Below are 25,743 nucleotides of genomic sequence, written 5' to 3' on the forward strand. Positions count from 1 at the left end.
CATTCTGGGATCTTCCCGTTCAGTTATAATATCAACTTGGATGATTACACCACTCTTCACTAGGATTTCCTCCCTTACAACACTGTGGGTGTGCCTACACCACAGGGATGCAGGGTTTAAGAAGGCAGCTCACTACCACCTTCTCAAAGGTAACTAGGAATGGGCCATAAATGATGGTCTAGCCAGTGACACCCACATCCTGTACATGAATAAAAAAGACAAATAAACCCCGAGATAGGACGCTAATATTTGAGAATCAGAAATGACCCAATAGTGTGAAACATTATTGAGAGAAAAAAACAGAGCTCACTAAAACAAAGATTACATAGTTGCTGTAAGTGACATGTGAGCATCTGACATTTAACAAACTGTAAATAAGGTTCCCACTACAGCAACAAGGAAAATAGCACAACCTCAGTTTATACACAGCAAGAAGAAAGAGTTATTGCTGGCAGCACCATAGTCAAATATCTCTCGAGGTTCTCTCAATCAGCAGTCTGTTACCAAGGACAATCTGAAGGTCACTAAGTTCTGTCACCAAGGAACAACTAATTCCTCGATATTTGTTTGCTTTCAACATCTTCACTTAAAGGTTCTTGTTCCTACGGTTAGGTATTGAAGGATATGTCAAATCATTGCATCTTTACCTGGTTGCTGTCTGGCCTTGTATCGCAACATTGCACACAGTGGGTTATGCTAAAGTTTTGCAATAAAGAAATGCGACAAAATAGGATCCAAGTCTTAAATGGTTCGTACAACCCATCACTTGATAACAGTGAAGTACATATAGAAACTCAAGTTAAAGCTCGTCCTAAAATTAGCAACGCTTACATCCATATTGTAATTATTAAGTTGGCATATTAATAGTCACCTCTTTCTTCAGAGACAGTCTGGACTTCGAACTGCCACTTCCCATTCTGTTATCCATCATAGGATGACTGATGCAGGATCGGACATTGATAATCATAGCAGAGGCCACTGCAAACAAAGGATATAAACAAAGAAAATGGTCATTTTTGGAAGGATGCTGATGTAGAAGAACTGGCAGGGGGAAAATAAAGTGCAGTTCACCTCAAAGCTGAAAAAGAAACCAACTCTCAACTGTTCCATTGATTTGGAGTGAGGGGTAGTCTGCATCACATTGCTCAAGTCTTCATGGCATCTTTTTAAGACAAATGTCCAAGCTGGGACAAGTGTAAAAATTCTAACTTGTGACATGCAGATGGCATTTAAATTCTGAAGCTGTAAACTAACATTGGACAGTCTTGGTTGCAGAAATAAAACGTCAGACACCAATATCTCCACTAATTAGAACCTTTAGTTTACCGAGAAGGTATACAGTTATGCACTTAGTTAATTAAATACTAGCCCAAATGTGGTCCAGGTGTTTCATTTTTTGACTTAAAACCATAGAATCTCTAAAGTGCAGGAGGCCATTCAGCCCATTGAGTGTGCACCAACCCTTCAAAAGAGCACTCTACCCGTGCCCACTCCCCTCTATCTCTGTAACCCCGTAACCTAACCTGCACATCCCTGGTCACTAAGGGGCAATTTAGCATGGCCAATCCACCTAACCTGCACATCTTTAGACTGTGGGCGGAAACCGGGGCACCCGGAGGAAACCTACCCAGACACGGGGAGAAACTGCAAACTCCACACAGTCACCCAAGGCTGGAATTGAACCCGGGTCCCTGGCGCTGTGAGCTAGCAGGCCTAGCCACTGTGCCATCATGGTGATGGAGAAGATCCCAAAATATCATTTCTGTAGGAAACTTAATTTTCATTTGAATGAATCAATACAAAAGGAAGCCTTGTCAATAGATTGACCATTCTCTCACTGAAATAATGATTTCACTGATTAGTTTTGGATTTACTTCCCTTCATGGAGTTCTCCGAATCCACTGCAGTGGACGACCTGAAATAACTTGTCACGTTCTGTACTCGGGTCCCTTTGAAATCCTGAAAAATATCACCTCAGCCTTCTCTTTTCCAATAGAAACAAAGCCAACATACTCTTCATAACTCAATCCCACCATCTCCTCAATCATTTGGACAAATGTCTTATCATTTCAAGAGCTGCAGTGAGTTTTTTCTAACTGTGGGGACCCAAAAGTGCACCCAGTGACTTATGAAGTGGCATAACTACCTTAAGGGGCTGTTTAGCACAGGGCTAAATCACTGGCTTTGAAAGCAGACCAAGCAGGTCAACAGCACGGTTCAATTCCCGTACCAGCCTCCCCGAACAGGCGCCGGAATGTGGCGACTAGGGGCTTTTCACAGTAACTTCATTTGAAGCTTACTTGTGGCAATAAGCGATTTTCATTTCATTGATTCATTTTTATTGCAGCTTTTGATCTTTTAATACATTCCACAGCTGACTTAATTTATTCACTGCCACTGAGCATTGTTGAAATTGTTTCAATTTACTGTTGGTCAGAACTATCAGATTTCTCTCAGTTTCTGTGCTTTCTTTTCATTTCAGTATTTCTTATCTTTTTTTATTAATTCACAGGACATGGGCATTGCTGCCAAGGCAGCATTTATTGTCCATCCAATCATACAACTGAGCGGTTTGAGTCCAATATAGGCCAGACCAGGGTAAAGCCAGAAGATTTCCTTCCCTTAGTGAAATTCTGGAATACAAAAGGATACAGGAAATGGAATGGAAGTAGATATTATCTAACAAACCTATACAAGCACAGACTTAATGGGCCAGTCACCTCTTCTGTAATTTCAGTGAAGCCACAATGCTGTCTGTTCTTCCAGTGCCAACCCACTCGAGCGCATGAAGGACTTGGTATTTCTCCGAACTGAATTTCATCAACTCAATTTACAAGTTATACACACATTTCTCATTGTGAGTTCCCAGTTTATCAATGCAGGGCTGTGGTGGACAGGAACATTACCAGGGGCATCTATTGGGATCTGTAAGCAATGAGAAGGGGCTGCAGAGTAGGAGCAGAAAAGTGATGTGGTCACAGGTCACTCAGTGTTTCTATGCATTAGTGACGCTGGTCACAGGTTGTCTATCTTTTCAATGTGGTTACCTGTATTGATCAGGAAGTTTGTTTTGTACCACTATCACCCCAAGAAACCTTAGGGCAGTTAGAACTAGGGAATGGTCACAATTACAGTCACTGATGTTCACTGTTGCTGAGCGAACAAACAGCAATTTAATAAATATTTTAAAACCAGAAATTAGATCTTGTCACATTGATACCTTGCCTTTTCCACCCATGGAGGATATATCACGTACTGTGCAGTTTGGGATGTTTGATGTGCCCCTATTAAGAAACCTTGTTTCTCTGTGCATTCCTTCTTTACAAATCTGTACTTCCTACTGTCTTTTGTGCAGGTTTTGGAACAATATATCCCCCCAATATAAATTCCTATGGCCCCATTTATAATGGGATCATATCACATTGTAATTACACTTTTCTGCTGTAATCTTCAATGTGTCTGAACTCCACAGTAGAGAATCTCCTACACTCTAACCAACTCTCCCAGGGCGGCACGGTAGCACAGAGGTTAGCACTATTTCTTCATAGCACCTGGGTCCCGGGTTCAATTCCCACTTGAGTCACTGTCTGTACGGAATCTGCACATTCTCCCCGTGCCTGCGTGTGTTTCCTCTGGGTGCTGCAGTTTCCTCCTACAAGTCCCAAAAGACGTGCTTGTTAGGTGAATTGGTCATTCTGAGTTCTCCCACTGTGTACCCGAACAGGCGCCACAGTTTGTCGATTAGGGGATTTTCACAGTAACTTCATTGCAAGCCTACTTGTGACACTAATAAAGATTATTATTATTATTTTCCCATCTTACCTCATCGAGCCCTACTGACATGCCAATACTTTCACCACTTTTTTCCTCATTTACCTGGCTTCCCTTTAAATGGATCTATGCTATTCACCTCAAATACTCCATGTTACAAGTCCATAATCTCAACACTCTCTGCGTGAAGATATTTCTTTTGAATTTCCTGTTGGATTCATTAGCTACTATTTTATAATTATGTTATGTTTTGGACTCCTTGTTATCCTTGTTTTGGACTCCCCCTCATGTGGTAATAATGCTCTTTTCTCCTCCTATTCTATCAAACTTTTTCAACATTAAAAGAACCGTATCAGGTCACATCTTAGTCTCAACATTTCTGGAGTCTACTCTTAGACTATCCAAATAGTTATTTCACTTAACTATAAATGAGAATATCAATTTAAAGCACCATATAAAAATGACAAAGAGTGGCTTAAAACAGAGACTGAGTTATGGATGTCCATAGAATCCCTCCAGTGCAAAAGGAGGCCCTTCAGCCCATTGAGTCACCACTGACCCTCTGAAAGAGCACCCAACCTAAGCCCACCCCCCTGTTCCATCTCAACAACCCCACCTAACCTGCACATCTTTAGACACTGAGGGGCAATATACCATGGCCAATCTACCTAACCTGCACATCTTTGGAAATGGAAACCGGAGCACCCGGAGGAAAACCATGCAGACATGGAGATAAAGTGCAAACTCCACATAGGCTGCCACCCAAGACCGGAATTGAACCTGGACCCCTGGTGCTGTGAGGCTACCACCGAGCCACCATGACGCCCATAACCCTGGACTAAATTAGCTGTGATGATGAATATCTGTAACATCTGTCATTACATACTGCTCAAACTGCTCAACATAGCTTGGTCCTCAGGCTCAGTAGCACACAGCTAAAACAAGAGGCTCCTTTCATCTCCTCCAGTTTTTCCTTATGAAGATACTAAAAAAATTATGCCCAACAGGTCAAGGAAGCAATACCATCATCTGTTTTCAATCACACTGAATTTTTCAGTCTGACAACACGGTTGCATACAGGATGGGATTATTTCCACAGGGTCCCAACACAAAGGGGATTATTACTGGGAGTATTGAGAGATGTCAACAATGGGAGGGAGCCCACTTAGAGTCGCGAGTTTCGAAAGGAAGGCTGTCAGGTTATGAAACAAAATTTGAGGAGACATTAGGGCAGATGAGGAAAGCTTGGTCAAAGCAGCAGGTTTTAAGGAATGCCTCAGAGGTGAAAGAGGAGACGAGGGGTGGAGGGAGGGCATTCCAGAACTTTGGGCCGAGGCAGCTGAAGGTATGGCCAACATGACTGGAGCCACTAAAATCAGAAAGGTGCAAAAGACCAATCTGGAGGAGCGCAAATAACCTTGTGGATTGTAAGGCTGCGGAAAGCTCCAGAGATAGGGAGGGGTAAGGCCATGGAGTCATTTGAAAACAAAGACGATAATTTCAAAGTTGAGGCACTATTTAACTAATGCATACTTCAGAAAAGAGGCTCTGTTCATTAGGCAATGTGCAACTCGATTTGCACATTTCATAAAATGTTTTATTTTAACATCTGTAAAACACAGTGAAGTGTTTCCGCCTTGCAAAATGTGAGATTCAATTTGAACCATAGAATGGTTAACAGCGCAGGAGATAATTCACCCATTATGTCTGTGCTTGCTCTCCAAAAGAGTAAGCAATCTAGTGTTAAATCCCTTGCCTTCTCCCCATAACCCTGCATGTTCGTCCTTTTCAAACGATAATCCAATTCCCTCAAACTGCCTCAGTTGAAACTGCCTCCACTGCACACTGCGACTGTGCATTTGGAATTGTAATCAGAACCCTTAAATATAATTACAATTATAATGTCAATCAGATTTACATAGTAGATAATGCGCAGATTTCCCCCCCCCCCCCCCCCCCCCGCCCCCCCCCCCCCCCGCCCCCCCGCCCCATGCCAAATAGTAAGAGTCACAGTCAATGCCAAAATTAAACGTCTGAATCTTTCATCCAATCATTCGAGTTTGACTAAATCTTTGGTAATGGAATGTCACCCTGAAGCCATGGGTGGATGTTATTTCCTCCGTGCAGGAACACTGTGCAACTGGAGCAAAAACCCAAGCCTTCAAATTACAGAAATGTTAGCAAAGGGAAATGGAGAACGGTCTACTTGGAGACTAGAGCATGAAATCTAATTACATTTCTATCCGAGGGGTGACTTAGGGCCAGGCTCAACAAGTAACAACTTCAATAATCATTGTCCTCAACAGCACAGCTGCCATTTTACTTTTTACGCACACATTCATGCCACTGTGACCACCATTCTCAGCAAACGGTTCATCATTTGCAAAGAATACAACTAAGATAGTACTGACAGGGGTGGAGTGAAGTGGGGTGGGAGGGGTGCTGCTCACAAGATGCATTAAAAACATTTTAAAACATTGCAACACAGTGTCAGCTGTGGCTCCGTGGGTAACACTCTTGTTTCTGAGCAGGAGGTTGTGGGTTCAAGTCCCACTCCGGGGAGCCGAGCATAATTCTAGGCTCACACTCCAGTGAGGGGAGTTCTGCACTGACAGAGGCACAGAGGCCTTTCGGATAAGACATTAAACCAAGACCTTGTCCGCCCAAGTAAATGATCCTGTGCCACTATTCACAGAACAGCAGGAGAGATCTCCTCTGTGTCCTGACCAATATTTATCTCCCAAAAAACACAGCTAAAACAGATTCATGATGACACTGTTGCGTGGGGAAGCTTGTTGCATGCAAATAGAATGCTGTATTTCCTACATTACAGCGTCTTTAAAAGTACTTCATTGGCTGTAAAAGATATTGCGGTCGTGGAAAGACACCATAGAAATTCAAATCTGTCCTTTCGAAAATGAAAATGAAGTCAGAATGAAATATTTTAAAACTCTGACATTAAAAGATTTCAATATTACACCATTCTTGTTTGCCACTGCACTATGTAATGCTGTAAAGGTGATCTACTGTTCCAACCACAATATCAAGCTGTAAGGGTTAACTTTTTTAAAATTAGATACATTACAATTGAAAAACACTTCTGTTTAAAGCAACAAGTAATGGACACTACAAAAGACCAAGATCTTTTTGAAATCAAACATCTAGACAGAATCATAAAACTTTTAAAACACAGAGTGACCACTCGGTTCATCGTGTCTACACCAGCTGAAAAAACAAGCCGCCCTGTCTAATCCCACTTTCCATCATTTGGTCCGTAGCCCTGCAGATTACGGTGCTCGAGGCGTATATCCAGACATCTTTTAAATGAGGGTTCTGCCTCAACCACTCTTTCAGGTTGCGAGTTCCAGACTCCCACACCCTCCGAGTGAAAAATAAAAATCCGTGGTCTGGATTCTCCACCCCGCCGCATTTCGGGTTCACCCTGCCGGCGGGACACTCCGTTATGCCGGCTGGTCAATGGGGTTTCCCATTGTGGGGCCACCCCACGCTGCCGGGAAACCCCCGGGCTGCCGGAAAAACGGAGTATCCCACGGTGGAGAACCAGCCCCTTATCTGCCCTCTAAGCTTTCTACCAATCACTTTAAATTGATGTCTTCTCATCACTAGCCTCTATGCCTTTTCTATCCACACTCAATGTTGGACATTTCAATCAAATCTCCCCTCAACCTCCTCTATTCACGGCGAAAAACCCCAGCCTATCTCATAGCTGCAATTTCCCAGTCCTGGCAACATCCGCATAAATCTCTTTAAAATACATTAATTTAGGGCAGCACGTGGCACAGTGGTTAGCATTGCTGCCTCACGGCGCTGAGGTACCAGGTTCGATCCCGGCTCTGGGTTACTGTCCGTGTGGAGTTTGCACATTCTCCCAGTGTTTGCGTGGGTTTCGCCCCCACAACCCAAAGATGTGCAGGGTAGGTGGATTGAACATGATAAATTGCCCCTTAATTAGAAAAAATGAATTTGGTACACTAAATTGTTAAAAAAATAATACATTAAAATAACTTGGATCAAGGCACTGACGGAATGGTTGCTAAATTTGCCGATGACACAAGATAGGGAGGAAAGTTAATTGCGAAGCTGACAGTAGGAGGCTACAAAGATAGGTTAGGTGAGTGGGCAAAGATCTGATTGCGACACAAAACTGTTTATGCCTGTTTAGAAAACAATAAAAATGACAAAATGACTCCTTGCCATTGGTTTCAAACCCAAACCAGCTGACATATGATCAACTTTAACCAGCAGCTGTGCAGTTGTGACTGAACTAAAGTCCACTTGATCCAGTGCTTGCAAACATTAAACAGCAGCCATTATCACTAGCTTATTGAGGAGCTCAAGATGCTCTCAACCTGAAATCCGAGACTGGATAATACAGGGGTGGGCAAACTACGGCCCGCGGGCCGCATGCGGCACGACAAAGGTTTTTATGCGGCCTGCCAATGAGGTGCCCAGAATCATAACCAGCATTTTTGAAAAGCCGCCGGGGAAAAGCCGCTGAAGTAAATGCGCTTATTCAATAAGCGCATTTACTTCAGCGGCTTTTCCCCGGCGGCTTTTCAAAAATGCCGGTTATGATTCCGGGCACCTCATTGGCGGGCCGCATAAAAACATGCGTAGTGGGGTGGATGAGTGGGGCTACCTTATTGGTCGGTTTAGTTGGGTGTGCGACCAATAGGAGTCCAGGTTACAAACAATAATAAGGCTTATTGTTTGTAACCTGGACTCCTATTGGTCGCACACCCAACTAAACCGACCAATAAGGTAGCCCCACTCATCCACCCCACTACGCGCGTTTTTATCGTTGACTCGGCTAGGCTGTGCTTCTGTCAGTGTTACGGATCAGCACAAGCAACTTGACACCTGATTTCAACAAACTGGTAAATGACTGCAGTCAGATGCATCATTCTCATTGACATTGTTCTGTTACTTACTGAGTTACTTTGTTTTTCAAATAAATGTGCTTTTTTTTCTTTAAAGACCTTTTATTTTGGCTATTTAAAATATTAATTATTTTACTTAATATACTATGCAGCCCTTTAAAATTGTGAATTTCTGAATGTGGCCCTTGCACGGAAAAGTTTGCCCACCCCTGGGATAATAAATGAATCTGAGCTATCTCACTGGTGCTAATTACAGCCTGCACACAACTGAAAATTAAAGTGCCCTTCAGTGGGTTTTACCATGACAGTGAGGGAAGCCTGATGATGAGTAGTTGTACCTGAAAAACTTCCCATCCATTCCACACAAGGAAGATTAACTCTTTGGGGAGGTGAGTGGGGGAGAAATGATTGTATGCAATTTCATCATTGATCTTATTCTGCAAAGCTCTACTCCAAATGCTGCTACTTTATCCCTTTTACAGATAAACCCATTGTTCCCAGTTAACTCGTCTATATGCCAGGAGCAACCAGATTATAGATATTTTTGGAAACATGTCCCCTTCATACTGCTATCTGCAGAGCAATGAGGAGAAGGCGGTAGGATGGTACTAGGCGAGTTGCTCATTCGGGAAGCTGGTACAAATATAATGGCTGAATGGCCTCCTTCTGCACTGTAATAAATCTGTAAGTGTATCGTTTTCAATGCTTCCTAAAGAATGACACAAGAGGGTCAACTCATTTAAAAACTCGGAACAGCTCTCACTAGGATCAAAATGCGTCATTCCTTTCATGCATCTAAATCAACAACTTCGACATAAGGTTCTAGCTGTGAACAATGATGGGCTTCTTCGAATAACACAAACTCGAATTCAAGCACTCAGTTGCAGCTGGTGGGTCAGGCATGGAGGTCCAGAATTGAAAAGCCTGCGCTGAGAAGTGCAGTCAACGGCCTCGCTAACTCATTGATGGGAAAGAGCTGAAGAAGCATTCGCTAACATTGTGAGCTTCGCAGACTAATCATCGGAAACTGAATCCCACCCAATCTATCTATCCGTGCTGTAAAACTCAATGAATCTATCGGTCAATGCACCGACCTGTCCATCTCTTTATGTTCCAACAACTCAATTTTCTACAGCAATTTTAACACAGAATGCAGTGGTGTCATTAGAAATAAATGAATAATAGATACATGGTGAGATGAAGTAAGATAGGTTGAGGCTCATGTAGAATGTAAACAGAAACAGAGCCTGTTTCAGTGCAGGATAAGTCTATTTAACACTATATCAGAAGGAAAAGCAATCTGAAGCTGTTGCAAGGACAGACCTCCACTTTTTACAGGACATATAGGTCTGCCCATTAATTGGGTCTAGCACCTAACAACAAGGCGGAAACCTGGAACAGTGCTGACCCGAGAGGCCTCCCAAGGGGACCAGTTACTCTGCATATGGATCTGGAGAGCAAGAGGCAGAGACAGCAGGTCCGAAGATCATCCAAGGGGGAATTCATCAACCCTCCTCATTAAAATACTATTACCTGGCCCAAATATGGACAAATGAACCAAGAGACGGCAACTCTGCCCCTCGAGCGTCCTCCACCATTCAATAAAATATGGCTGATCTGTTAGTGTTTGAAATTCCACATTTGTGTAGTTAATCTCTTCAGATTTCAGTTTAACCTTAACAGATGTGGATTTCTTGTTTCAATTTTGAAGTAATTTTTCCCTTATTGTTTTACAAAGCTTAATTGAGACAACCTTCACGCATGCATCAGTTTTCATCTCTTTTCAGCTTGCCAAACTTTCTAAATTGGTATTAAACATATTACTGGATGGCCCTGGGTCATTGTCTGTGTGGAGTTTGGACATTCTCCCCATGCCTGCATGGGTTTCACCCCCACAACCCAAAGATGTGCAGGTGGATTGGCCACGCTCAATTGCCCCTTAATTGGAAAAAAATAATTGGGCACTCTAAATTTAAAACATAAACATATTACTGGACAGTTTGTGGAGGTTTGTACATGTAACGTCCACTGTTTCCTCCTCAGAAAGACCAGTCCTACTTGCACCATACGAGCTCTGACTAATAGCCGCCATCCAAATCATTCAGTGCTTGTTACGGAAGATTGCCAACTCATGAGTTTTCACTTCCCATTTTGAACATTCCCACTTGCTGTTTCTACTGACTAGATCCTCTTCATGACGTTTACACAATCTACCGAGGTCCAAGCCACATTCTTAAATCAGACCATCTTATGACAAGCAACATCTACTTAAACCCATCATCCTGGGCATTTCGGAGTCACCGGCTTACTGCAAATCCATAGAATCCCTACAGTACCGAAGATCGCCGCGCATTGATCATGGCCAATCCACCTAACCTGCACATCTTTGGACTGTGGGAGGAAACTGGAGCACCCAGAGGAAACCCACGCAGACACGGTGTGGGGGGGACCAGTCACCTAGGTCGGAATTGAACCCAGGTCCCTGGCGCTGTGAGACAGCAGTGCTAACCACGGTTACCATGTCGCCCTTCTACTCTGCCCAAGATAAAGCACTTCCACTGTAGACCAACATTGAATAGACGGGCAGATGTTAACCAATCAGGATTCTTTATACTGACATACACCAGGAATCATGTGATGTGTTGACATACAATTTGCAACGTACAAATAGCCTTCGATAAAATTTGTCATACACTGATCCACAAAGAGTATTTCTGCTTCCACTGTCACGTTTCTATTTTAAGTAGTTCCCATTCAGAAACACTGCAACAGCAATGTACACAGGCTATCCCTCATTCCACCAGTCTGCGCTCAATCTGCGAACTCAGAATTCAGAGTGGCAGAGGCACAAATAAATAGCATGGGGTCTGCAAGTTAGTCAAGATTTCAGTCTCAGGCTAGGCATAGTGAAAGCAGTATATCTTGCGTATTCTCCAAGCATTTTGACTAACGCGCCCGAGAATTCAATAACTTAGCAAGTCCAAATTCCTTTATCCCAGTCTTTCAGAACTCCAAGATTCTTCTGCCAGGCGGAGGAGACAAGGATAAAAACAGCTAATATACAAACATATAAATTAGGAGGAGTAGGCCATTTGGCCCCTCGAGCCTGCTCCACTATTCACTAGGATCATAACTGATCCGATTGTGGCCTAAGGGCAATTTATCATGGCCAATCCACCTAACCTGCACATCTTTGGACTGTGGGAGCAAACCGGAGCACCATTCTTTGCTGTTCTTTATATTCCGTCCAATCTTCTGACCTGCCACTTATCTTTACAGGTTTATACACTAAGTTTAAAACACAATCTTAAGTCTATTCCCCTCTCCCCGAAACCAAATGTGAAATTATTCATATGAAGATCACCGCTATCTAGGAGCACCTGCACTAGGTCATTAATTAATCCTGTCTCCTTGCACATTACCAAATCTAATATAGCCTACTCTTTGGTTGGTGCTAGAACATACTGCTCCAAGAAACTGTCCCAAAAACACTATTAATTCATCATCCAGGCGACCTTTGTCAGTCTGATTCACCCAATCACGTTGTCGATTAAAATAACCCATGATTATTGCATATCTTTCTCACAATCCCCCCTTAAGTCTTCCTATGTACCCTGTTCTTTTTTTTTAAAATCTTTTTTTAAATTTAGAGTACCCAATTCATTTTTTACAATTAAGGGGCAATTTAGCGTGGCCAATCCACCTAGGTTGCACATTTTTGGGTTGTGGGGGTGAAACCCACGCAAACACAGGGAGAATGTGCAAACTCTGCACAGACAGCGACCCAGAGCCGGGATCGAACCTGGGACCTCGGCACTGTGTGGCCGCAGTGCTAACCCACTGCGCCACCGTGCTGCCCGCTATGTACCCTGTTCTACAGTTTGGTTCCTGTTTGGAGGCCTATGAACCACTCCCTTAAGTGACTTCTTACCTTTACTATTTCTTATTTCTATCAAAATTGATTCGATACCTTGGTCTTCAGAACTAAGGTCATCTCTCTCCATTGTACCCCCTCTCCTTTTCCTAGCTTCCTGACCTTCCCAAATGTCATGTACCCGTGAATATTCAGGACACAGTCTTCGTCATCCTATAGTCTGAGAATCATTGGCGTGAACGCCATCAGCGATCAAGCAAATTTCACCCCTCCCCCACAAATCCCCAAAGCAAATAAAATATGCACGCTTTTGGAAGGAAATGTGAAGAGTTCAAAAGAATAAAACCACAGATTAGAATTAAAAGTGGCGCAGTAGAGAATCCAGCCTTCTATCTTCATCATCATCCAAGTAGCCCTCGCTTTAGTTCCTTATCTTTCCCTTTTGCAGGAATGTACTTGGTCTGTACCAGATTCATCTTCCCCTTAAAAATCTCCCATGTTTTCCTGACAGTCTTTTGTTCTATTACTCTGGTGAGACCCCTTTGCATCGCATTGAAGTCTGTCCTCTTCCAATTTAAACTTCTACTTTAGATTGTTACCAACCTAAACCTTATATGATGATCACTCTTACCCAAATTCTCCCCCCCCACAGGCACTTGGTCTACCTCATTTCTCAGCATCAGATTCAGCAATGCTTCCTTCGTAGTTGGACTGAGGGCATATCAATCTGTTCTCCTGAACAGATTTCAGAGATTCTTGCCCTTTTGCTCTTCACTCTAACATTCTCCCAACCAATATTTAATTAATTAAAGTCCCTCAGTATCATCACACTATAGTTCTTGCACATTTCTGTGATTTCTCTGAATTTGTTCCTCTATCTCTCACTATAAAATAACCCCAGCAGTGCAGTATTACACATTTTTATTTACAACTGTAACCAAATGGATCTGCCTGTGGTCCCTTCAGAGCATCCTCTCTTCCCACAGAATCCCAACAGTGCAGAAGGGGTCCATTCGGCACATCGAGTCTACACATAACCTCTCAAAGAGAACCCAACCGAGGCCCACGTTCAAACCCTATCTCCGTAACCCCACCTAACTTGTACACCTTTGGAACGTGGGAGGAAACCTGAGCACCTGGAGGAAACCCACGGAGACACAGGGAGAAAGTCCAAACTCTACGCAGTCACCCAAGTCTGGAATCCAACGCGGGTTACTGGCACTGTTAGGCAGCAGTGCTAACCACTGTGCCACCATGCATCCCAACATTACAATGTCTTCCCTAATCAGTACTGCATCCCCCATCTCCCTTCTATCCTTCCCTATCTTTTATGAACACTTTATATCCTTCTCTTAAAGGCCATATTTCAGCCACGTTTCCATTATTGCCACCAATCTTATTACACACATCCACAATGGATAGGTAATAAATGCTGGCCTAGCCAGTGGTGCCCACAGCCTGTGAAATAATTTTAAAAACATACTTTCCAAACCTGTCTTTTGTATTCTTCATAGTCCTTCTTAGACTGATTCTATTCACAATAATGTCCCTCCCTTTAGGCACCTTTTTCTTCTTTCCTACTTCTTAAAGCTGGTGCCCAAACCCTGCCAGTTTAGTTTAAACCTTCCCCAATGACACCAGTTAACTTTCCAGTCCTATTGATAATAATCTTTACTTGTGTCACAATTTGGCTTACATTAACACTACAATGAAGTTACTGTGAAAAGCTCCTAGTCACCACACTGCGGCATCTGTTTGGGTACGATGAGGGAGAATTCAGAATGTCCAATGCACCTCACAAGAATGTCTTTCGGGATTTATGGGAGGAAACCAGAGCACCCGCAGGATACCCATGCAGACACGGGGAGAACGGACAAACACCACACAGACAGTGACCCAAGGTTGAAATTGAACTTGATTGTGTCCTCCACACAGATAGTGTCCTAAGCCGGGAACCAAACCCGGGTCCATGGCGCTATGAAGCCACAGTGCTAACCATTGTGCTACGGTGCCACCCATAAATAAATTGCTACCTCAAGCATCCTTCAACATCACTTATTTTTGATTGCGCCACTTGTCCAGTGAAGTCTTTATCCCTCACGGAAATGTCTGTTCATTGATAATCATGAATTATTCATTTCAATGCTTTCCGTTGCTGACCTGTCCTATCTTTTAGCTTCATTTGCCAATCCAGTTTAGCCAATCTCTTATTTGTGGAATTGGGGTTGTTTAAATTTAAGTACCTGGTTTCAGACTTAATCACATCAAACTCAATATAAAACATTCAATATTATTATTGCATTTCCCAAAGGACAATTTACAACATGATATTGAATTAACCCCAGTTTATTGCACAATCTCTAAAATTGCCAGGTTGGTTTCTCAGCATATATTTCTACAAAACTGTAGCAAAAACCTTTCAATGAATTCGGCTTGCTCAATCTATAAGATTAAAGTGTCCCATAATTATTGCATTCCCCCTCGCATACTTCATTCATCTCAATGATTACTCTCAGGAGCCCAAGATCTTCGCCCACCAGTGTTTTCTGCATTGTGTTGTGGCGTTGCTCCACCCACACTGATTCTATATCTTCTCACTACTGCCTTTATGTCATACCTTATCAAAGTTAACCTTCCTCCTTTTCCTCTCTGCCTGTATTTTTTAAAACTCAAGCACCCTGGAATATTTTGTTCCCAACTGGAGTCACCCTACAAACACCTTTCTACAATCATTACCAGATCAAATCCAATTTACTATATTTATGCCACTGTTTCAGCAAGGATCTGAATATTATCACAACTTTAATATTAACTTTTTACTATCTTTCTCTGATATGCCCTCAGTCACTGATGGTCTGTCAGCCAGCCTCCCCCGTCCTGACACTATCTTTTTCCTACTCCCTCCATTTTAATCTCCCACCTTCACTGCCTGATGCCTCTCCACACCCACACCTCTAACACCCCTCCACCTCCCCCAGTCTGTTACCCCCTCCTCCTTCCCAAATCTCTTACCCCCTCTGCCCAGTCTCCTAGACCCTCCCCCTCTGCCCAGTCTCCCTCTCCATCCCCTCATCTCCCACCCTCTCCCCCTCATCTCCCACCCCCTCTGCCCAGTATCCCACCCCATCCGCCCAGTCTCCCCCTATCCCCAGTCTCCTTCCCCCTCGTCTCCCACACCCTCCATCCAGAATACCACCCCCTCCGCCCGGTCGCCCCCATCCCCTTCATCTCCCACCCCCTCCATCCAGTAACCTACCCCCTCCCCCTCTGCCCAGTCTCCCCCCTCCCCCTCCGCCCAGTCACAAACCCACGCCCCCTCTGCCCAGTCTCCTACCCCTATGCCCTCCCCCTCATCTCTACCCTCTCCCAACAGCCTCTTACCCCCTCCCCCGACCCTCTTACCTCCTCCCCCGACCCTCTTACCTCCTCCCCCCTTACCTCCTCCCCCGACCCTCTTACCTCCTCCCCCCTCCCCCGACCCTCTTACCTCCTCCCCCCTCCCCCGACCCTCTTACCTCCTCCCCCCTCCCCCGACCCTCTTACCTCCTCCCCCGACCCTCTTACCTCCTCCCCACAGCCTGTTAACTCTCCCGGGGCCTCACTCGCCGTCGTTATTATTTCAGTCTCGGTTCCAGCAGGCTCTCCCAGTCCAGGTTTCCTGGTTCCTCACCATTCCCAATCCCAGTCTCAATCCTACTCCCATTCGGTCTCGCTCTCGGTCTCGGTGGTCGGGAGAGAGTCGGCAGCCGCCACAGTCGAGCGCCGAGTCACGATCGCGGTCGATCAGTCCGCTGTAATCGAGAATCGATAAAACATCAATCTGCCAGAAGGGGCGCTGTAGGTCAGGGCAAAGGTCACAGGCAAGCGTCACGATTGTGGAATGACCAATCAGAAAGAGGTTGCATTGGCCTATCACGATGAGGCTGTGACTGGCCAATCGGTGTTAGGCTTCGTTGGCCAATCACAGCCAAGGCTGTGATTCTGTTGGCCATTCAGGATGAGGCTGCATTAGCAAATCTGAGTGAGGCTCTGACTGAAACAGCCAATCAGGATGCACCAGAGTTGACCAATCAGGTTGAAAATACCAGTCTATAAATACCAATGCATTTTGCACTCCAACGACTCTGAGTATAGAAGTTTCTCCTCATTTGAAGGAACAATACAGCACAGGGGCAGGCCCTTCGGCCCTCCAAGCCTGTAGTGGTTACGATACCAACCTTTGCCAAAACCCTCAGAACTTCCTTGTGCCGTATCCCTCTGCACCCATCCTATCCATGTATTTGTCAAGATGCCTTTTGAACGCCGTTAATGTATCTGCTTCCACAACCTCGCATGGCAAAAGGTTCCAGGCACTCAACACCCTCTGCGTAAAAAACCTGCCTTGCACATCTCCTCTGAACTTTGCCCCACGGATCTTTAAATTATGCCCCCTGGCAACTGACCCCACCACCCTGGGAAAGAGTGCCTGCCCATCCACTCATAATCTTGTAGACGTCTTATCAGGTCACCCCTCAACCTCCGTCTTTCTAATGAAAACAGTCCGAGTCTATTCAGCCTCTCCACATAGCTAACACCCTCCAGACAAGGCAACATCCTGGTAAACCTCCTCTGCACCCTCTCCAAAGCCTCCACATCCTTCTGGTAGTGTGGCGACCAGAATTGTGCACAATATTCCAAGTGCGGTCTTACCAAGGTTCTATGCAACTGTAGCATGACTTGCCAGTTTATATACTCTATAAAAGCAAATTACTGCGGATGCTGGAATCTGAAACGAAAGGGAAAATGCTGGAAAATCTCAGCAAGTCTGGCAGCATCTGTAGGGAGAGAAAAGAGCTAACGTTTCAAGTCCGATGACTCTTTGACAAAGCTTTGATAAAGAGTCATCGGTCTCGAAACGTTAGCTCTTTTCTCTCCCTACAGATGCTGCCAGACTTGCTGAGATTTTCCAGCATTTTCCCTTTCGTTATATACTCTATGCCCCATCCAATGAATGCAAGCATTCCATATGCTTTTTTGACTACCTTGGCCACTTGTGTTGCCACCTTAAAAGATCTGAGGATCTGGACGCCCAGATATCTCTGACTTTCTATATTCCAAAGAATTTTACCATTTAAGGTATATTTCTCCTCTATGTTAGACCTACCAAAATGTATTACCTCACATTTGTACGGATTAAACTCCATTTGACATTTCTCTGCCCAAATCTCCAACCTATCTATGTCCTGCTGTATCTTCTGACAATCCTCAACACTATCTGCCAGTCCACCAACCTTGGTGTCATCCATGAACTTACTAATCAGACCAATATTCTTCCTAATCGTTTATGTACACACAAACAACAGAGGCCCAAGCACTGATCCCTGTGGAACACTACTAGTCACAACCTTCCATTCAGAAAAACACCCTTCTACTGCTACCCTTTGCCTTCTGTGACCGAGCCAGTTCTGTATCCATCTTACCACCTCACCTCTGATCATGTGTGACTTCACCTTTTGTACTAGTCTGCCATGAGGCACCTTATCAAAGGCTTTACTGAAGGTCATGTAAACAACATCCACCACCTTCCCCTCATTAATCATCTTTGTCACTGTGGTAAACCACTGTTACACCTGTATTAGGTGATGTAAGGTAGGACCTGTACTACAGGTTCACCGGCAGCCCCCGCCTGCTGGCTCCGCCCAGGAAGAGGAGTATAAATATGCGTTCCTCCATTCAGAGCCATTTCGCCAGCTGCAGCAGGAGGCCAGGCACCTTACTGCAATAAAGCCACAGTTGTACCCAATCTGAGTCTTTTTACAATTGATCGTGCATCAATTTATTGCAGTAAGATTTTCTACAAGATGGACCTCCGAATCAAACCAGATCACCTGTAGCTGGATCCGCAATGGACCGACGCAAGAAGAGACTTTAATCACTGGCTAGCTTGCTTCAAGGCTTACATAAACGCAGTGACCAACACAGCGACGGAGGCTCAGAAGATACAGATCCTGTACTCAAGATTGAGCTCTAGCGTGTTTCCGCTGATCCAGGACGCGCTGACCTACATGGACGCCATGGCGCTCCTCAAACAGAACTACGTGCAGAAAGCAAACTCACTCTTCGCCAGGCACGTACTCGCCACTTGCTCTCAACTCCCTGGTGAGTCCATTGAAGACTTCTGGCGGGCCCTAATCCCACTCGTCTGGGACTGTGACTGTCAGGCCGTCACGGCCACCGAACATTCTAATCTCCTCATGCGCGATGCTTTTGTAACGGGGATTGGGTTGGACCTCATCCGCCAAAGACTGCTTGAAGGGGCCACGCTCAACCTAGCGGAGACTACAAAGCTAGCGCTCTCCATGGCGGTCGCCTCACGTAACGCTCAGGCCTACCCCTCCGGCCGCGTGGCCCACCCCTCCTATCCCTCATGGACCCCGCAAACGGCCGCCCCAGCCGGGGCCTTACCCAGCAAATACGCCTGCGCCACACGCCTATAAGCACACTCCGGGGGTCCCCGATGTTACTTCTGCGGCCAGCAGAAGCACCTTCGCCAATGTTGCCCGGCTCGCACCGCCATTTGCAAGGCTTGCGGAAAAAATGGCCACTTCGCCGCAGTGTGCCAGGCCCGCGCAGTCGCCGTAATCGCCCCCTCACCCCGACACATGCACAATGGACGCCGCTATCTTCGTCCAGGACCACGCGCGGCCAATGGGCGCCGCCATCTTCACCACCCCGGACCACGCGCAGCCAGTGGGCGCCGCCATCCTCACCCCCAGGGCCACACGCGGCCAGTGGGCGCCGCCAACTTCACCCCCCCAGGGCTACGTGCAGCCAGTGGGCGCCGCCATCTTCCCCCCCTCAGTCCACGTGCGGACCATGGGTGCCGCCATCTTGTTCAGCTCCAGCAACGTGCAGCCCATGGGCACCGCCATTTTGACCCCGCAGGATCTTCAGTCGCCGCCATCTTGCCTTCCCCACGGGGCATGGACGCCGATGACATTCCACGACCTGGGCTCCCCACACTCTCCGTCTTCTGACACCAGTGACGATCAACCGCAGCTCGCCTCGATGACGCTCGACCAGTCTCGGCCACACAACCTGGCCACCGCTGTGACTACGGTGAAAATCAACGGCCACGTGACCTCTTGCCTGCTGGACTCCGGGAGCACCGAAAGTTTCATCCACCCGGATACGGTAAGGCGCTGCTCCCTCGCGGTCCACCCCGCCAACCAAAGAATCTCCCTGGTCTCCGGATCCCATTCCGTCCCGATCCGGGGGTTCTGCACAGTCACTCTCACGGTCCAGGGCATAGAATTCAGCGGCTTCCGCCTCTATGTCCTTCCTATTCTCTGCGCTGCACTATTACTAGGCCTGGATTTCCAGTGCAACCTCTAGAGCCTCACCCTCAAATTCGGCAGGCCCCTACCACCCCTCACTGTGTGCGGCCTCTCGACCCTAAAGGTCGACCTCCCCTCCCTCTTTACCAATCTAACTTCGGATTGCAAACCGGTTGCCACTAGGAGCAGATGGTACAATACCCAGGACAAGACCTTCATCAGGTCCAAGGTCCTGCGGTTGCTTTGGGAGGGTATCGTCGAGGCCAGCAACAGCCCCTGATGAGGTCAATTGGTAGTCGTTAAAACTGGGGAGAAGTATAGAATGGTCGTGGACTACAGCCAGACCATCAATCGGTACACGCAGCTCGACGCGTAGCCCCTCCCATGCATATCTGATGTGGTCAATCAGATTGCGCAGTACCGGGTCTTCTCGACGATTGACCTAAAATCTGCCTACCACCAGCTCCCCATACGTAAATCGGACGGTCCATACACTGCCTTCGAGGCGGACGGGCGTCTCTATCACTTCCTCAGGGTTCCCTTTGGCGTCACTAACGGGGTCTTGGTCTTCCAAAGGGAGATGGACCGAATGGTCGACCGGTACGGTTTACGGGCCACTTTTCCGTACCGAGACAACGTCACCATCTGCGGCCATGATCAGCAGGACCACGATGCCAACCTTGCTAAATTCCTCCGCACCGCCACTCTCCTCAACCTCACCTACAACAAGGAGAAGTGTGTATTCAGCACAACCCGCTTAGCCATCTCGGCTATGTGGTCCGATCTCAACCGCATTGCCCCCTCATGGAGTTCCCCCTCCCTCACTGCCCCAAGGCCCTCAAACGCTGCCTGGGGTTCTTTTCTTATTACGCTCAATGGGTCCCAAACAACGCGGACAAGGCCCACCCACTCATTCAGTCTACCCATTTTCCCCTTACGGCCGAGGCGCAACAGGCCTTCGCCCGTATCAGAGCAGACATAGCCAAGGCCGGGATGCACGCAGTAGACGAGACACTGCCCTTCCAAGTAGAAAGTGACGCATCAGGCGTCGTACTTGCCGCCACCCTCAATCAGGCAGGCAGACCCGTGGCATTCTTTTCCCGCACCCTTCATGCCTCAGAAATTCGTCACTCGCCCGTCGAAAAAGAGGCCCAAGCTGTCGTTGAAGCTGTGCGACATTGGAAGCATTACCTGGCCGGCAGGAGATTCACTCTCCTCACTGACCAACGGTCAGTAGCCTTCATGTTCAACAACACGCAGCGGGGCAAGATTACAAATCATAAAATCTTGCGGTGGAGAATCAAGCTCTCCATCTATAATTACGAGATTCTGTATCGCCCCGGCAAACTCAATTAGCCCCCAGACTCCCTATCCCGAGGTACATGTGCCAACGCCCAAGTAGACCGACTCCGGGCCCCACATGACAGCCTTTGTCACCCGGGGGTCACACGGTTGTACCATCTTGTCAAGGCTCGCAATCTGCCTTACTCCGTCGAGGAAGTACGGACAATCACCAGGGACTGCCAGGTCTGTGCGGAGTGCAAGCCACACTTCTACCAGCCAGACCGTGCATACCTGGTGAAGGCCTCCTGCCCCTTTGAACGCCTCAGCGTGGATTTCAAAGGGCCCCTACACTCCACCGACCGAAACACGTATATTCTCAGTGTGGTCGATGAGTACTCCAGGTTCCCCTTCGCCATCCCATGCCCCGATATGACGTCTGCCACCGTCATCAAGGCCCTCAACACAATCTTCGCTCTGTTCGGTTTCCCCGCCTACATCCACAGTGACAGGGGATCCTCATTCATGAGTGATGAGCTGTGTCAGTTCCTGTTCAGCAGGGGTATCGCCTCCAGCAGGACGACCAGGTACAACCCCCGGGGAAATGGGCAGGTAGAGAGGGGGAACGGGACGGTTTGGAGGGCCATCCAACTGGCCCTACGGTCCAGGACCCACCCAGCCTCTCGCTGGCAGGAGGTCCTCCCTGATGCACTATACCCCATCCGGTCACTACTGTGCACTGCTACGAATAACACACCCAATGAACGTCCTTTTGCTTTCCCCAGGTGTCGCTCCCGATTTGGCTCACAGCTCCAGGACCAGTCCTGCTCCATAGGCACGTCCGACTCCACAAGGCGGACCCATTGGTGGACAGGGTACACTTGCTCCATGCCAACCACCAGTATGCCTATGTGGCGTACCCCAATGGCCGCCAAGATACTGTCTCCCTCAGGGACCTGGCACCAGCAGGGTCCACCCATACACACTTCCCCGGCCAGGCGCCATCCTCCCTTCCCCCGGCGCTTCCAACATTAACACCACCAGGACCATCCCTCCTTCCACTGCCCACGCAAGAGGATGAAGAGGATTTCGGCACGCTCCTCGGAGTCACCCAACATCAGGCCGGCACCGACATCGCCAGCATCGACATCGCCACCACCGTTACGTCACTCCCAGCGGAACGTCAAGACACCAGACCGGTTGAATCTCTAACTGGCACCGGACTTTCAAAGGACATTTTTTTTCTTCTCCTTTCTAATAAAACACTGTATATAATTTTCACTACTGTATATAGTTCTACACCACCCCCGCCGGACTCATTTTTAACAGGGGGTGAATGTGGTAAACCACTGTTACACCTATATTAGGTGATGTAAGGTAGGACCTGTACTACAGGTTCGCAGGTAGGCCCTGCCTGCTGGCTCCGCCCAGTAGGAGGAGTATAAATATGCGTGTCCTCCATTCAGCTGCCATTTCGCCAGCTGCTGTAGGAGGCCATGCATCTTACTGCAATAAAGCCACAGTTGTACCCAATCTGAGTCTTTGTACAATTGATCGTGCATCAGTCACCTCCTCAAAAAACTCAATCAAGTGGGCAGCGAATGTGTCTATGGTTCGAAAATGGGTAATGGAGGGAGAGGGGGTGCAGCGTGGAAACGGCTGGAAGCGGCATCCTGTATAGATACTAGCTTGGGGGCACTGGTGACGGCACCATTGCCGCTTCCGCCGACGCGGTATACCAGTAGCCCGGTGGTGGCGGCAACACTGAGGATTTGGGGGCAGTGGAGGTAGGGGCCTCAGTCTGGACCCCGATATGGAACAACCACAGGTTCGTTCCAGGTAGTATAGGTGGTGGGTTCCTAAGCTGGCATAGGGCGGGAATCAAAAGGATGGGGGACTTGTTTATCGATGGGACCTTTGCCAGTCTGAGGGTGCTGGAGGAGAAATTTGGGCTACCCCCGGGAATACCTTTAGGCACATGCAGGTTCGGGCATTCCCCCTGCTGCCTGCTCGGAGGATACAGGACAGGGTGGTCTCGGGCGTGTGGGTAGGGGATGGCAAGATATCAGAAATATACCAGGAGCTGCAGGAGGCCTCGGAGGCCTCGGTGGAAGAGCTGAAGGGCAAATGGGAGGAGGAGCTGGGCAAGGAGCTGGATGAGGGCCTGTGGGCTGACGACCTGGGCAGGGTCAATTCCTCCTCATCTTGCACCAGGCTTAGCCTGATTCAGTTTAAAGTGGTGCACCGGGCACATATGACAGGGGCGAGAATTAGAACGTTTTTGGGGGTGGAGGGCAGGTGTGAGAGGTGTTCAGGGAGCCCAGCAAACCACGCCCATATGTTCTGGACATGTCCGGCTCTTACGGAATTTTGGAGGGGCTTTGCAAAGACTATGTCCAAGGTCTTGGATACTCGGGTAAAACCGAGCTGGGGGATAGCGATATTTAGGGTAGTGGACGATCCGGGAGTGCAGGAGTCGAAAGAAGCCGGAGTTCTGGCCTTTGCCTCCTTGGTAGCCCGGAGAAGGGTCTTGTTAATGTGGAGGGACGCGAATCCCCCAAGCGTGGAGACTTGGGTCAGTGACATGGTGGGGTTTCTCAGGTTGGAGAAGATAAAGTTTGCCTTGGGAGGGTCTTTGCAGGGGTTCTCCAGGTGGTGGTAACCGTTCCTTGACTTTCTCGCGGAACGTTAGGTGGGGGTCAGCAGCAGCGGCAACCCACAGAGCGGGGGGGGGGGGGGGGCTGATTTAATGTCATTTGTCAGGGGTGGATGCCCCACTTTGCTTTGTTTTGTTTGTTACGTTTTTAGTTGGTTAGAGGGTTCAGGTGTTTCTGTTGGCATATTGCTTTGTTTTCTTTGCATTATTTTCTCTTTTGTAGTGTTTTGTAAAAATTATTGAAAAATCTGGAATAAAAACATTTAAAAAATAACTCAATCAAGTTAGTGAGGCACGACCTCCCCTTCACAAAATCATGCTGTCTATTGCTTATGAGTCAATTTGTTTCCAAATGGGTATAAATCCTGTCCCTGAGAATTCTCTCCAATAATTTACATACTACCGACGTGAGGCTCACCGGCCGATAGTTTCCAGAATTATCCCTGCTACCTTTCTTAAACAGCGGTACCACAATAGCTATTCTCTAGTCCGCTGGGATGTCACTTAGCTCTCTTGCTGACTGATGTGTTGGGTAAGCTGGGTCTACGTGGACTGCATTTGATGCAGTGTAGAGAGAGACAGGCTTCCAACACTTGAAGAAATGCAACACGATTTTATTGATCAACTAACTATAATACATGCTTAACTGTGGGTTGACACTATGACTGGAGACCTGAGGCTAGCCTGACCAGACTAACCGACTACCACATGGTGTTTGTACCAGTTGCTGCTCACGAGCTCTGACTGTCTCAGAGGCTGGATCCCGAGAGAGCGGGAAAATTAGTTCCCTCTGGCTTTATAGTGATCGTGTCCTGTCTGGTGATTGGCTGCTGTGTTCTGTGTGCTCACTAGTCATCCTGTGTGTCAATCACTGCCTGTCTGCACTCCATCATATACCTGGATGTATATTATGACACTGACCATCTTGAAATCATGATCCCCTAGTCACTGACTTATTAACTAGTGGAAACAGAATATCCTTCTTTACCCTGTCAAAATTGTTCAGAATTTTGATCACCTCAATAAGGTTGTCTCTTAACCTTCTCCGCTCCAAGGAGAACAAGCTGCATTTCTCCAATCTTTCCTTGTATCTAAAATTCCTCATTCCTGGTATCATTGTTGACACCTCATTTTTATTTATACCTGGGCTGAGTTGGTCCCCTGGCTTAATGCAATGGTACAGTGGGGCCTATGCCGGACCAGAGTAACAAATTGTGGTTGAAAACAATTCTGCTGCTGTTGATGGCCCACAGCGCCTCAATGATGCGCAGTCTTGAGTTGCTACATCTGTTTGAAATCTATCCCATTCTTCCGTTTTGAAGAAATACCACAGGAAAGTTTAAATATCAAATCTAATTAAACCAATAAATAAGGAAAAGGAAACTTATTGGGCTGGCATAGTAGCACAGTGGTTAGCACAGCTGCCTCACAGCACCAGTCCAATTCCAACCTCAGGTCACTGTGGAGTTTGTATGTGCTCCCAATGTCAGTGTGGGTTTCCGCTGGGTGCTCCAGTTTTCTCCCACAGACCAAAGTTGTGCAGATTTGGTGGATTCATCATGATAAATTTCTCCTTAGGGTGTGGTTGCAGGAATAGGACGGGGGTATTGGGCCTAGGTAGGGTGCCCTTTCAAAGGGTTGGTGCAGACTTGATGGGCCGAATGGCCTCCTGCACTTTAGTGATTCTATGATTCTATGCTCATGATAACCATGTCTGCCATTTCTTAGTCACCCTTGTCCCCATTTCCCCCGAGAATGTCTATTCACTTATGATCAAGATCCTTGCTACCCATGATCGTATTGTGCATTGACACCATGGCTGAGGGGTTGATGACACTTTCTTGAAGCCTCCCCACCTGGCTATACTTTCATCACTTGCCACCATCAAAGACCATTGTGATGGCAGAGTGGTTTTTATAGGCAGTTCTCAATTGGTCTATCTCC

General features: G+C 47.0%; 1 protein-coding gene across 5 annotated transcripts in view; it reads right to left on the minus strand.

The window, feature by feature from the left end:
* Positions 1-16,372, minus strand: part of akap11 (A kinase (PRKA) anchor protein 11) — a 114,376-nt gene extending 98,004 nt beyond the window's left edge. For 2 of the 5 annotated variants that reach the window (XM_038802766.1, XM_038802763.1), the window contains exons 1-2: positions 16,111-16,364; positions 872-978 (exon numbers count right to left, since the gene is read on the minus strand). In XM_038802766.1, the coding sequence (XP_038658694.1) occupies positions 872-967 (96 nt within the window). In that variant the 5' untranslated portion in view covers positions 968-978; positions 16,111-16,364. Of the gene's footprint in view, positions 1-871; positions 979-15,083; positions 15,425-16,110 lie in introns of those variants that run through there. The other 3 variants (XM_038802764.1, XM_038802767.1, XM_038802765.1) reach the window with 3 other exon arrangements.
* Positions 16,373-25,743: the final 9,371 nt, after the last annotated feature.

This window comes from Scyliorhinus canicula, chromosome 7, assembly GCF_902713615.1.
Source record: "Scyliorhinus canicula chromosome 7, sScyCan1.1, whole genome shotgun sequence".
In the NCBI taxonomy this organism is placed as follows: domain Eukaryota; kingdom Metazoa; phylum Chordata; class Chondrichthyes; order Carcharhiniformes; family Scyliorhinidae; genus Scyliorhinus; species Scyliorhinus canicula.